Genomic DNA, 12,962 nt, shown 5'->3' with positions numbered 1-12,962 from the left:
ACGATGCAGGCAGGCACAGGGGAGGCTCCTCGGGGTAGCCACCACCTGGGCTAGGCAGAGGGTCACCTGGGGGTCACTCCTGCAGTGGAGTTCCGTTCCTTCCGGTCCTGGGGGCTGCGGGTGCAGTGTTGGTTTAAAGGCGTCGGGTCTCTTGTTACAGGCAGTCGCGGTCAGGGGGAGTCTCTGGATTTTCTTTGCAGGCGTCGCTGTGGGGGCTCAGGGGAGTCGTCTCTGTCTACTCACAGGCTCGCAGTCGCCGGGGAGTCCTCCCTGTAGTGTTGGTTTTCCGCAGGTCAAGCCGGGGGCGTCGGGTGCAGAGTAGAAAGTCTCACGCTTCCGGCGGAAACGTGAAGTCCTTTAAAGTTGTTTCTTTGTTGCAAGAAAGTTGCAGATTGTTGAACAGGGCAGCTGTTCACAGGAGTTTCTTGGTCCTTGGTTGCAGGGCAGTCCTCTGAGGCTTCAGAGGTCGCTGGTCCCTGTTGGATTTGGCGCTGTTGCAGTTTTCTTCGAAGTTGGGAGACAGGCCGGTAGGGCTGGGGCCACGGCAGTTGTCATCTCTGTCTTCACTGCAGGGCTTCAGGTCAGCAGTCCTTCTTCTTGTTAAGGTTGCAGGAATCTACTTTCCTAGGTTCTGGGGGGCCCCTAAATACAAAATTTAGGGGTGTGTTTAGGTCTGGGAGGGCAGTAGCCAATGGCTACTGTCCTTGAGGGTGGCTACACCGTTTTTGTGCCTCCTCCCTGTGGGGAGGGGGGCACATTCCTAATTCTATTGGGGGAATCCTCCACTCACAAGATGGAGTATTTCTCAAAGTAAGGGTAACCTCAGCTCAGGACACCTTAGGGGCTGTCCTGACTGGTGGGTGACTCCTCCTTGTTTTTCTAATTATCTCACCCAGCCTTGCCGCCAAAAGTCGGGGCAGTGGCCGGAGGGGCGGGCATCTCCATTAGCTGGGATGCCCTAGGGCGCTGTAACAAAAGGGGTGAGCCTTTGAGGCTCACCGCCTGGTGTTACAGTTCCTGCAGGGGGCGGTGAGAAGCACCTCCACCCAGTACAGGCTTTGTTTCTGGCCACAGAGTGACAAAGGCACTCTCCCCATGTGGCCAGCAACATGTCTAGTGGGTGGCAGGCTGGCAAAACTAGTCAGCCTACACTGGAAGTCAGGTATGTTTTCAGGGGGCATCTCTAAGATGCCCTCTGGGTGTATTTTACAATAAATGGCACACTGGCATCAGTGTGCATTTATTGTGCTGAGAAGTTTGATACCAAACTTCCCAGTTTTCAGTGTAGCCATTATGGTGCTGTGGAGTTCGTGTTTGACAGACTCCCAGACCATATACTCTTATGGCTACCCTGCACTTACAATGTCTAAGGTTTTGCTTAGACACTGTAGGGGTACCATGCTCATGCACTGGTACCCTCACCTGTGGTATAGTGCACCCTGCCTTAGGGCTGTAAGGCCTGCTAGAGGGGTGACTTACCTATGCCACAGGCAGTGTGAGGTTGGCATGGCACCCTGAGGGGAGTGCCATGTCGACGTACTCATTTTCTCCCCACCAGCACACACAAGCTGGCAAGCAGTGTGTCTGTGCTGAGTGAGGGGTCCCTAGGGTGGCATAAGACATGCTGCAGCCCTTAGAGACCTTCCCTGGCATCAGGGCCCTTGGTACCAGGGGTACCAGTTACAAGGGACTTACCTGGATGCCAGGGTGTGCCAATTATGGAGACAAAGGTACAGGTTAGGGAAAGAACACTGGTGCTGGGGCCTGGTTAGCAGGCCTCAGCACACTTTCAAATCATAACTTAGCATCAACAAAAGGCAAAAAGCTAGGGGGTAACCATGCCAAGGAGGCATTCCCTTACACTCTGTCTCTTTCTCTCTCTCGCTTCCTCTCTCTCTCTCTCTCTCTCTCTCTCTCTCTCTCTCGCCTCCTCTGTCTCGGTCTCTCTTGCTTCCTCTGTCTCTCTCTCTCTCACTTCCTCTCTCTCTCTCTCGCTTCCTCTCTCTCTCTCTCTCTCTCCCACCCTTCCTCTGTCTCTCTCTCTCTCTCTCTTGCTTCCTCTGTTTCTCTCTCTCTCTCTCTTGCTTCCTCTGTCTATCTCTCTCGCTTCTTCTGTCTCTCTCTCTCGCTTCCTCTCTCTCTCCCTCTCGCTTCCTCTGTCTCTCTCTCTCCCACCCTTCCTCTGTCTCTCTCTCTCTCTCTTGCTTCCTCTGTTTCTCTCTCTCTCTCTCTCGCTTCCTCTGTCTCTCTCTCTCGCTTCCTCTGTCTCTCTCTCTCCCACCCTTCTTCTGTCTCTCTCTCTCGCTTCCTCTCTCTCTCCCTCTCGCTTCCTCTGTCTCTCTCTCTCCCACCCTTCCTCTGTCTCTCTCTCTCTCTCTTGCTTCCTCTGTTTCTCTCTCTCTCTCTCTCGCTTCCTCTGTCTCTCTCTCTCGCTTCCTCTGTCTCTCTCTCTCCCACCCTTCCTCTGTCTCTCTCTCTCTCTCTTGCTTCCTCTGTTTCTCTCTCTCTCTCTCTCGCTTCCTCTGTCTCTCTCTCTCGCTTCCTCTGTCTCTCTCTCTCCCACCCTTCCTCTGTCTCTCTCTCTCTCTTGCTTCCTCTGTTTCTCTCTCTCGCTCTCTTGCTTCCTCTCTCTCTCTCCCTCCCTTCCTCTGTCTCTCTCTCTCTCCCTTGCTTCCTCTGTTTCTCTCTCTCTCTCTCTTGCTTCCTCTGTCTATCTCTCTCGCTTCTTCTGTCTCTCTCTCTCTCTCGCTTCCTCTGTCTCTCTCTCTCTCGCTTCCTCTCTCTCTCCCTCTCGCTTCCTCTGTCTCTCTCTCTCCCACCCTTCCTCTGTCTCTCTCTCTCTCTCTTGCTTCCTCTGTTTCTCTCTCTCTCTCTCTTGCTTCCTCTGTCTCTCTCTCTCTCTCTCGCTTCTTCTGTCTCTCTCTCTCGCTTCCTCTCTCTCTCTCGCTTCCTCTGTCTCTCTCTCTCCCTCCCTTCCTCTGTCTCTCTCTCTCTCTCTTGCTTCCTCTGTTTCTCTCTCTCGCTCTCTTGCTTCCTCTCTCTCTCTCCCTCGCTTCCTCTGTCTCTATCTCTCTCTCTCTCGCTTCCTCTGTCTCTCTCTGTCCTTACTACAGGTGAAAGGTGTCCGTGCTTCACTATAGGTGAAAGGTATCCATGTTACACTACAGGTGAAAGGTGTCCATGTTTCACCATAGGTGAAAGGTATCCATGTTTCACTACAGGTGAAAGGTGTCCATGTTTCACTATAGGTGAAAGTGGTTTGCATTTCACTATAGTTGAAAGGTGTCCATGTTTCACTATAGGTGAAAGGTATCCATGTTACACTACAGGTGGAAGGTGTCCATGTTTCACTACAGGTGAAAGGTGTCCATGTTTCACTACAGGTGAAAAGTGTCCATGTTTCACTATAGGTGAAAGGTGTCCATGTTTTACTATAGTTGAAAGGTGTCCATGTTTCACTATCGGTGAAAGGTATCTGTGCTTTGCACAGGGGAGAAGTGGCCTTGGTTTGGTAAATACAAATTGCTGCATTGTGATGCTGATGGTGAAAGTGTCCTGCTATAGGGGAACGGCTGCTGGGTGTCACTATAGGGGCTGTCTGGGGCAGCACTGGGTAGGGACAGGCCTGAAGATGAGGCTGACAAGGGATGGGGGCAGGATGCTCTGGGTGTCTGGACTGGAGCCTTCAGGGTCAGGGTGCGGACCCTGAGAAGAGCCAGTGGGTGTAGTCATTGCCAGAGCCACAAGGATGAGAAGTGAGCAGCCGAGATTTGCGTTTAAAGCGCCAAGAAGCCACATATGGCGAGTGAGTGCTCTACAAGTCCAAAGAACAGGACATTAATCAGACTTGTGTTTTCTTACAGATAGAAGAAGGGACTTCAGCTCGTCTTGACAACATGGCAGGTAAGTTCTCGCCTTCATTATTTGCATCAGTCATGAAGCATCTGATGCCACAAGCCCTCCACTCCCTCATAAAAAGGTCTAATCTTCGTTAGGTTGAAGTCTGCCAGACTGCGCCGCTGGTTGCAAAGACCTTGGGACATGCTGAAGGCTTCCCTGAATGCATTACTCCCATTGCTTACCAATGGCTTTGTGTTTTGTAACTCGCATTTGCTTGCTTTCTATCAGCTGTCTTTATTTGTTTGTCATTTGAGGCTGTCAAACATGTCTTTGACCCTCCCATGGAGCATAGCCTGTTTACCACCTCTCTGTTTGGCTCCTTGTATTCTTCCACGAGTACTCACTTTTAGAGAACTCTTTCTTTCTCGTGAGACACTCCTTGAGAGTGCCTGTGTTTTCAGCTGTCTCCCGTGTATGCCAGTTCAAGAGCAGCTGCTGCAGCTCAATGGGTTGTAATAAACATACTGTATTTCTTTGAAAAGGTTTCCTGCATCTTGTGTGCCAAGCACTTCCCCTTTCCTTGGAGAATTATCTTTCTGCATGTCTGATTCTTCTTATCTCTGGGACCACCACTTCCACACTCAGGCATGCCTGGCAATGCTGGGGCTCAGAAGGTGAAAGAGACACAAGGAGCCCCTTAAATGTTGTTGTTGTTATCTTGACACATTTGTTGTGCCTTCAAAGCCAGAGGTCAAATGTCAGACTGTTTATTCTGACAGATTGCTGCTTGTTCTCTTACAATTGAGGCTGGTGTTCACCCTTCTTTCTCTGGCTGCAAAATGAGAGGATTTGGTAAAGTGAACTCTGTGACTTGACTCAGGTTTTACCTCTGTGATGGGCTGTGAGGGCCCTCAGTGCTCACACCTTCAGCTTCAGAAGATGCTGTGAGCACAGAGACTGACCCTGCACCCCACAGAGACTGACCCTACATCCCACACAGACTGACCCCCACACCCCACAGAGACTGACCCTACGCCCCACAGAGACCGACCCTGTGCCCCACAGAGACAAACCCTACACTCCACAGAGACCGACCCTGCACCCCACAGAGACCAACCCTACTAATGCAGAGGTCAGCTGGGGCATCACCCCACAAAGACTGACCCTACACCCCACAGAGACTGGCCATACACCCCAGAGAGACCGACCATATGCCCCCCAGAGACCAACCCTATGCCCCACAGAGACCGACCCTACACCCCACAGAGACCGACCCTACTAATGCAGAGGCCAGCTGGGGGCATCACCCCACAGAGACAGACCCTACACCCCACAGAAACCAACCCTACGCCCCACAGAGACTGACCCTACACCCCACAGAGACCGACCCTACACCCCACAGAGACCGACCCTACTAATGCAGAGGCCAGCTGGGGGCATCACCCCACAGAGACCGACCCTACACCCCACAGAGACAGACCCTACGCCCCACAGAGACTGACCCTACACCCCACAGAGACTGACCCTACACCCCACAGAGATCGACCCTGTGCCCCACAAAGACAAACGCTACACACCACAGAGACCGACCCTGCACCCCACAGAGACTGACCCTATGCCGCACAGAGACCGACCCTACACCCCACAGAGACTGACCCTACACCCCACAGAGACTGACCCTACTAATGCAGAGGTCAGCTAGGGGCATCATCCCACAGAGACTGACTCTACACCCCACATAGACTGACCCTGCGCCCCACAGAGACCGACCCTACACCCCACAGAGACTGACCCTACTAATGCAGAGGCCAGCTGGGGGCATCACCCCACAGAGACTAACTCTACACCCCACAGAGACTGACCCTACACCCCACATAGACTGACCCTACTAATACAGAGGTCAGCTGGGGGCTCAACCCACAGAGACTAACCCTACACCCCACAGAGACCAACCCTACACCTCACAGAGAGTGACCCTACGTCCCACAGAAACCAACTCAATGCCCCACAGAGACCAACCCTCCACCCCACAGAGACTGACCCTACTAATGCAGAGGCCAGCTAGGGGCATCATCCCACTGAGACTGAACATACGCACCACAGAGACCGACCCTACACCCCACAGAGACCAACCCTACACCCCAGAGAGACTGGCCCTATGCCCTACAGAGACTGACCCTACAGCCCACAGAGACAGACCCTTCATCCCACAGAGACCGACCCTAACACCCCACAGAGACAGACCCTACTAATGCAGAGCCCAGCTAGGGGCATAATCCCACATAGACTGACCCTACACCCCACAGAGACCGACCCTACACCCCACAGAGACTGACCCTACTAATGCAGACGCCAGCTGGGGACATCACCCCACAGAGACCGACCCTACACCCCACAGAGACCGACCCTACTAATGCTGAGGTCAGCTGGGGGCTCACCCCACAGAGACTAACCCTACACCCCAAAGAGGCCGACCCTACACCCCACAGAGACCGACACTACGTCCCACAGAGACCGACACTACGCCCCACAGAGACCAAACCTACACCCCATAGAGACCGACCCTACACCCCACAGAGATCGACCCTATGCCCCAAAGAGACTGACCCTACGCCCCACAGAGACTGACCCTACACCGCACAGAAACTGACCCTATACCTCAGAGAGACTGACCCTACGCCCCACAGAGACCGACCCTACACCCCACAGAAACCGACCCTACGCCCCACAGATACCGACCCTACACCCCACAGAGACCGACCCTACGCCCCACAGAGACTGACCCTACTAATGCAGAGGCCAGCTAGGGGCATAATCCCACAGAGACTGACCCTACACCCCACAGAGACCGACCCTACACCCCACAGAGACCGACCCTACGCCCCACAGAGACTGACCCTACTAATGCAGAGGCCAGCTAGGGGCATAATCCCACAGAGACTGACCCTACACCCCACAGAGACCGACCCTGCACCCCACAGAGACCGACCCTACTAATGCAGAAGTCAGCTTGGGGCATCACCCCACAGAGACTGACTCTACACCCCAGAGAGACCAACCCTACACCCCACAGAGACCGACCCTATGCCCTACAGAGACTGACCCTACACCCCACAGAGACCGACCCTACACCCCACAGAGACTGACCCTACTAATGCAGAGGCCAGCTAGGGGCATAATACCACAGAGATTGACCCTACGCCCCACAGAGACCGACCCTACACCCCACAGAGACCGACCCTACTAATGCAGAGGCCAGCTGGGGGCATCACCCCACAGAGACTAACCCTACACCCCACAGAGACTAACCCTACGCCCCAAAGAGACCAACCCTACACCCCACAGAGACCGACCCTACGCCCCACAGGAACCCTACACCCCACAGAGTCCGACCCTACTAATGCAGAGGCCAGCTGGGGGCATCACCCCACAGAGACTAACCCTACACCCCACAGAGACTGACCCCACACCAGACTGACCCTACACCCCACAGAGACCGACCCTACGCCCCGCAGAGACCAACCCTACACCCCACAGAGACCGACCCTACTAATGCAGAGGCCAGCCGGGGGCATCACCCCACAGAGACTAACCCTACACCCCACAGAGACTACCCTACGCCCCACAGAGACCGACCCTACACCCCACAGAGACCGACCCTATGCCCCACAGAGATCTACCCTACACCCCACAGAGACCGACCCTACACCCCATAGAGACCAACCCTACACCCCACAGAGACCGACCCTACACCCCACAGAGACCAGCCCTATTAACGCAGGGTGACAGTAAGGATGAACCTCAGGGTCGGTTATTTCTGCTTCATTGGTCAGCAGACCAGCTGTTAACAACAGACTGTGGTCTGATCATCTGTGTTTTCTCAAACACACGAAAACTGAGGTGATGGGAAGATGCTTGCAATAAGCCTAACCACTGGCAATCGCCACCTCAGATTAGACCCAACCATATGCAAATGAGTCTTGACCCTGCTACAGTGGGAACAGTTCAGCCTGAGCTGCCAGGCCAGATCCTTTCTAAACCAGCACACAAGCGACCAAAGACCGAATTCAGCCGAACTGCATCTCTTTGGTTGGGTGAGGCATGGGTCCAGTGGCACAGTGAGCACGGGACGCACCTCTCTGGTTGGGTGCAGCTTGGGTCCAATGCCGCAGTGAGCACCGGACACACCTCTTCGGTCGGGGTCAGCTTGGTTCCAGTGGAACAGTGAACACGGGACACACATCTTCCGTCAGGGTCAGCTTGGCTCCAATGGCACAGTGAGCATTGGACGCACCTCTTCGGTCAAGGTCAGGTTGGTTCCAGTGGACCAGTCCTCCGTCGCGGTCAGCTTAGTTCCAATGTCACCGTGAGCAGGGGACGCACATCTTCGGTCGGGGTCAGCTTGGTTCCAGTTAGCACCGGACGCACCTCTTTGGTTGGGGTCAGCTTGGTTCCAGTGGCACAGTGAACATGGGACGCATGTCTTCCGTCAGGGTCAGCTTGGTTCCAATGGCACAGTGAGCACAGGACACACCTCTTTGGTTGGGGGCAGCTTGGTTCCAGTGGCTCAGTGAGCACAGGACACACCTCTTCGGTCGGGGTCAGCTTGGTTGCAGTGGCACAGTGAGCATGGGACGCACCTCTTCAGTCGGGGTCAGCTTGGTTCCAGTCACAGAGTGAGCATGGGACGCACCTCTTTAGTTGGGAGCAGCTTGGTTGATGTGGCACAGTGAGCACGGGATGCACCTCTTTGGTTGGGGGCAGCTTGGTTCCAGTGGCACAGTGAACACGGGACACACCTCTTCGGTCGGGGTCAGCTTGGTTTTAATGGCACAGTGAGCACGGGACGCACCTCTTTGGTTGGGGGCAGCTTGGTTCTAGTGGCACATTGAACACGGGACACACCTCTTCGGTTGGTGCAGCTTGGGTCCAGTGACAGTGAGCACGGGACGCACTTCTTCGGTCGGGGTCAGCTTGGTTGAAGTGGCACAGTGAGCACGTAACGCACCTCTTCGGTCAGGGTCAGCTTGGTTGAAGTGGCACAGTGAGCACAGGACTCACGTCTTTGGTCGGGTCAGTTTGGTTCCAGTGGCACAGTGAGCATGGGACACATCTCTTCAGTCGGGGTCAGCTTGGTTCCAGTCACACAGTGAGCACAGGACGCACCTCTTTGGTTGGGGGCAGCTTGGTTCCAATGGAACAATGAACATGGGACACACGTCTTCTGTCGGGGTCAGCTTGGTTCCAATGGCACAGTGAGCATGGGACGCACCTCTTCGGTTGTGGTCAGCTTGGTTCCAATGACACAGTGAGCATGGGACGCACCTCTTCGGTCGGGGTCAGCTTGATTGCAGTGGCACAGGGAGCACAGGACGCACCTCTTTGGTTGGGGTCAGCTTGTTTCCAGTGGCACAGTGAGCATGGGACGCACCTCTTCGGTCGGGGTCAGCTTGGTTCTTGTGGCAGAGTGAGCAGGGGGCGCACCTCTTTGGTTTGGGGCAGCTTGGGTCCAGTGGCACAGTGAGCACGGGATGCACCTCCTCGGTCGGGGGCAGCTTGGTTCCAGTGGCTCAGTGAGCACGGGACGCACCTCTTCGGTCGGGGTCAGCTTGGTTCCAGTGAGACAGTGAGCACGCGACGCACCTCTTCCGTCGGGGTGCAGCTTGGTTCCAGTGGCACAGTGAGCACAGGACGCATCTCTTCGGTCGGGGGCAGCTTGGTTCCACTGGCACAGTGAGCACGGGACGCACCTCTTCGGTGGGGTGCAGCTTGGTTCCAGTGGCACAGTGAGCACAGGACGCACCTCTTCTGTTGGGTGCAGCTTGGTTCCAGTGGCACAGTGATCACGGGACGCACCTCTTTGGTTGGGGGCAGCTTGGTTCCAGTGGCACAGTGAGCACGGGACGCACGTCTTCGCTTGGGGTCAGGTTGGTTCCAGTGGCACAGTGAGCACGGGGCGCACCTCTTTGGTCGGGGTCAGCTTGGTTCCAGTGGCACACCTAGCACAGGACGCACCGCTTTGGTCGGGGTCAGCTTGGATCCAGTGGCACAGTGAGCACGGGACGCACCTCTTCAGTCAGGTGCAGCTTGGTTCCAGTGGCACAGTGAGCACGGGACGCACATCTTCGGTTGGGTGTAGCTTGGGTCCAGTGGCACAGTGAGCACAGGACGCACCTCTTCGGTCGGGGTCAGCTTGGTTCTTGTGGCACAGTGAGCAGGGGACGTACCTCTTTGGTTTGGGGCAGCTTGGGTCCAGTGGCACAGTGAGCACGGGACGCACCTCTTCGGTCGGGGTCAGCTTGGTTCCAGTGGCACAGTGAACATGGGATGTACCTCTTTGGTCGGGGTCAGCTTGGTTCAAGTGGCACAGTGAGCACGTAACGCACCTCTTCCGTTGAGGGCAGCTTGGGTCCAGTGGCACAGTGAGAACGGGATGCATCTCTTTGGTCGGGGTCAGCTTAGTTCCAGTGGCACAGTGAGCACGGGACGTGCCTCTTCCGTCGGGGGCAGCTTGGTTCCAGTGGCACAGTGAGCACGGTACGCACCTCTTCCGTCGGGGTCAGTTTGGTTCCAGTGGCACAGTGAGCATGGGACGCACCTCTTCCGTCGGCGGCAGCTTGGTTCCAGAGGCACAGTGAGCACGGGACGCACCTCTTCTGTCGGGGGCAGCTTGGGTCCAGTGGCACTGTGAGCATGGGACACACCTCTTTGGTCGGGGTCAGCTTGGGTCCAGTGGCACAGTGAGCAACCGACGCACCTCTTCGGTGGGGTGCAGCTTGGTTCCAATGGCACAGTGAGCATGGGACGCACCTCTTCCGTCGGGGGCAGCTTGGTTCCAGTGGCACAGTGAGAATGGGACGCACCTCTTCGGTGGGGTGCAGCTTGGTTCCAATGGCACAGTGAGCAGCCAACGCACCTCTTCTGTTGGGTGCAGCTTCTGTTCTTGTGGCACAGTGAGCAGGGGACTCACCTCTTTGGTTTGGGGCAGCTTGGTTCCAGTGGCACAGTGAGCACGGAACGCACCTCTTCAGTCAGGTGCAGCTTGGTTCCAGTGGCACAGTGAGCACGGGACGCACATCTTCAGTTTGGGTGTAGCTTGGGTCCAGTGGCACAGTGAGCACAGGATGCACCTCTTCGGTCGGGGTCAGCTTGGTTCTTGTGGCACAGTGAGCAGGGGACGTACCTCTTTGGTTTGGGGCAGCTTGGGTCCAGTGGCACAGTGAGCACGGGACGCACCTTTTCGGTCGGGGTCAACTTGGTTCCAGTGGCACAGTGAACACAGGATGCACCTCTTTGGTCGGGGTCAGCTTGGTTCAAGTGGCACAGTGAGCACGTAACGCACCTCTTCCGTTGGGGGCAGCTTGGGTCCAGTGGCACAGTGAGAACGGGATGCATCTCTTTGGTCGTGGTCAGCTTGGTTCCAATGGCACAGTGAGCACGGGATGTGCCTCTTCCGTCGGGGGCAGCTTGGTTCCAGTGGCACAGTGAGCACGGTACGCACCTCTTCCGTCGGGGTCAGTTTGGTTCCAGTGGCACAGTGAGCATGGGACGCACCTCTTCCGTCAGCGGCAGCTTGGTTCCAGTGGCACAGTGAGCACGGGACGCACCTCTTCTGTCGGGGGCAGCTTGGGTCCAGTGGCACAGTGAGCATGGGACACACCTCTTTGGTCGGGGTCAGCTTGGGTCCAGTGGCACAGTGAGCAACCGACGCACCTCTTCGGTGGGGTGCAGCTTGGTTCCAATGGCACAGTGAGCATGGGACGCACCTCTTCCGTCGGGGGCAGTTTGGTTCCAGTGGCACAGCGAGCACGGGACGCACCTCTTCCGTCGGGGGCAGCTTGGTTCCAGTGGCACAGTGAGCAACCGACGCACCTCTTCTGTTGGGTACAGCTTGGTTCTTGTGGCACAGTGAGCAGGGGACTCACCTCTGGTTTGGGGCAGCTTGGTTCCAGTGGCACAGTGAGCACAGGACGCACCTCTTCAGTCAGGTGCAGCTTGGTTCCAGTGGCACAGTGAGCACGGGACGCACCTCTTCTGTCGGGTGCAGCTTGGTTCCAGTGGCACAGTGAGCACGGGACGCACCTCTTCGGTCGGGGTCAGTGTGGTTCCAGTGGCACAGTGAGCACGGGACGCACCTCTTCCGTCGGGGGCAGCTTGGTTCCAGTGGCACAGTGAGCACGGGACGCACCTCTTCGGTCGGGGTCAGTGTGGTTCCAGTGGCACAGTGAGCATGGGACGCAGCTCTTCTGTCGGGGGCAGCTTGGGTCCAGTGGCACAGTGAGCACGGGACGCACCTCTTCCGTCGGTGGCAGCTTGGGTCCAGTGGCACAGTGAGCACGGGACGCACCTCTTCGGTCGGGGTCAGCTTGGTTCCAGTCACAGAGTGAGCATGGGACACACCTCTTCGGTCGGGGTCAGCTTGGGTCCAGTGGCACAGTGCGCACGCGACGCACCTCTTCTATGGGTGCAGCTTGGTTACAGTGGCACAGTGAGCAGGGGACGCACCTCTTCTGTCGGGGTCAGCTTGGTTCCAGTGGCACAGTGAGTACGGGACGCACCTCTTCTGTTGGGTGCAGCTTGGTTCCGTTGGCACAGTGAGCAGGGGACACACCTCTTTGGTCGGGGTCAGTGTGGTTCCAGTGGCACAGTGAGCACGCGACGCACCTCTTCCGTCGGTGGCAGCTTGGTTCCAGTGGCACAGTGAGCACGGGACGCACCTCTTCTGTCGGGTGAAGCTTGGTTCCAGTGGCACAGTGAGCACGGGACGCACCTCTTCCGTCGGGTGCAGCTTGGTTCCAGTGGCACAGTGAGCACGGGACGCACCTCTTCCGTCGGGGGCAGCTTGGTTCCAGTGGCACAGTGAGCACGGGACGCACCTCTTCCGTCGGGGCAGCTTGGGTCCAGTGACACAGTGAGCACGGGACGCACCTCTTCGGTCTGGGTCAGCTTGGTTCCAGTGGCACAGTGAGTACGGGACGCACCTCTTCTGTTGGGTGCAGCTTGGTTCCAGTGGCACAGTGAGCACGGGACACACCTCTTTGGTCGGGGTCAGTGTGGTTCCAGTGGCACAGTGAGCACGCGACGCACCTCTTCCGTCGGTGGCAGCTTGGTTCCAGTGGCAC

At 56.5% G+C, this 12,962-nt stretch overlaps 1 protein-coding gene across 2 annotated transcripts in view; it reads left to right on the top strand.

Moving 5' to 3' along the window:
* The window catches only part of LOC138299034 (adenylate kinase isoenzyme 1-like), a 150,221-nt gene that overhangs the window by 76,611 nt on the left and 60,648 nt on the right, over positions 1-12,962 (top strand). For both annotated transcript variants that reach the window (XM_069236955.1, XM_069236956.1), the window contains one exon: positions 3,864-3,903. In XM_069236955.1, coding sequence (XP_069093056.1) covers positions 3,897-3,903 — 7 coding nt within the window. In that variant the 5' untranslated portion in view covers positions 3,864-3,896. The remainder of the gene's footprint in view (positions 1-3,863; positions 3,904-12,962) is intronic.

This window comes from Pleurodeles waltl, chromosome 6, assembly GCF_031143425.1.
Source record: "Pleurodeles waltl isolate 20211129_DDA chromosome 6, aPleWal1.hap1.20221129, whole genome shotgun sequence".
NCBI lineage: Eukaryota > Metazoa > Chordata > Amphibia > Caudata > Salamandridae > Pleurodeles > Pleurodeles waltl.
The sequence above is the reverse complement of the archived record's forward strand: the minus strand, read 5'-3'. Positions and strand labels throughout refer to the sequence as shown.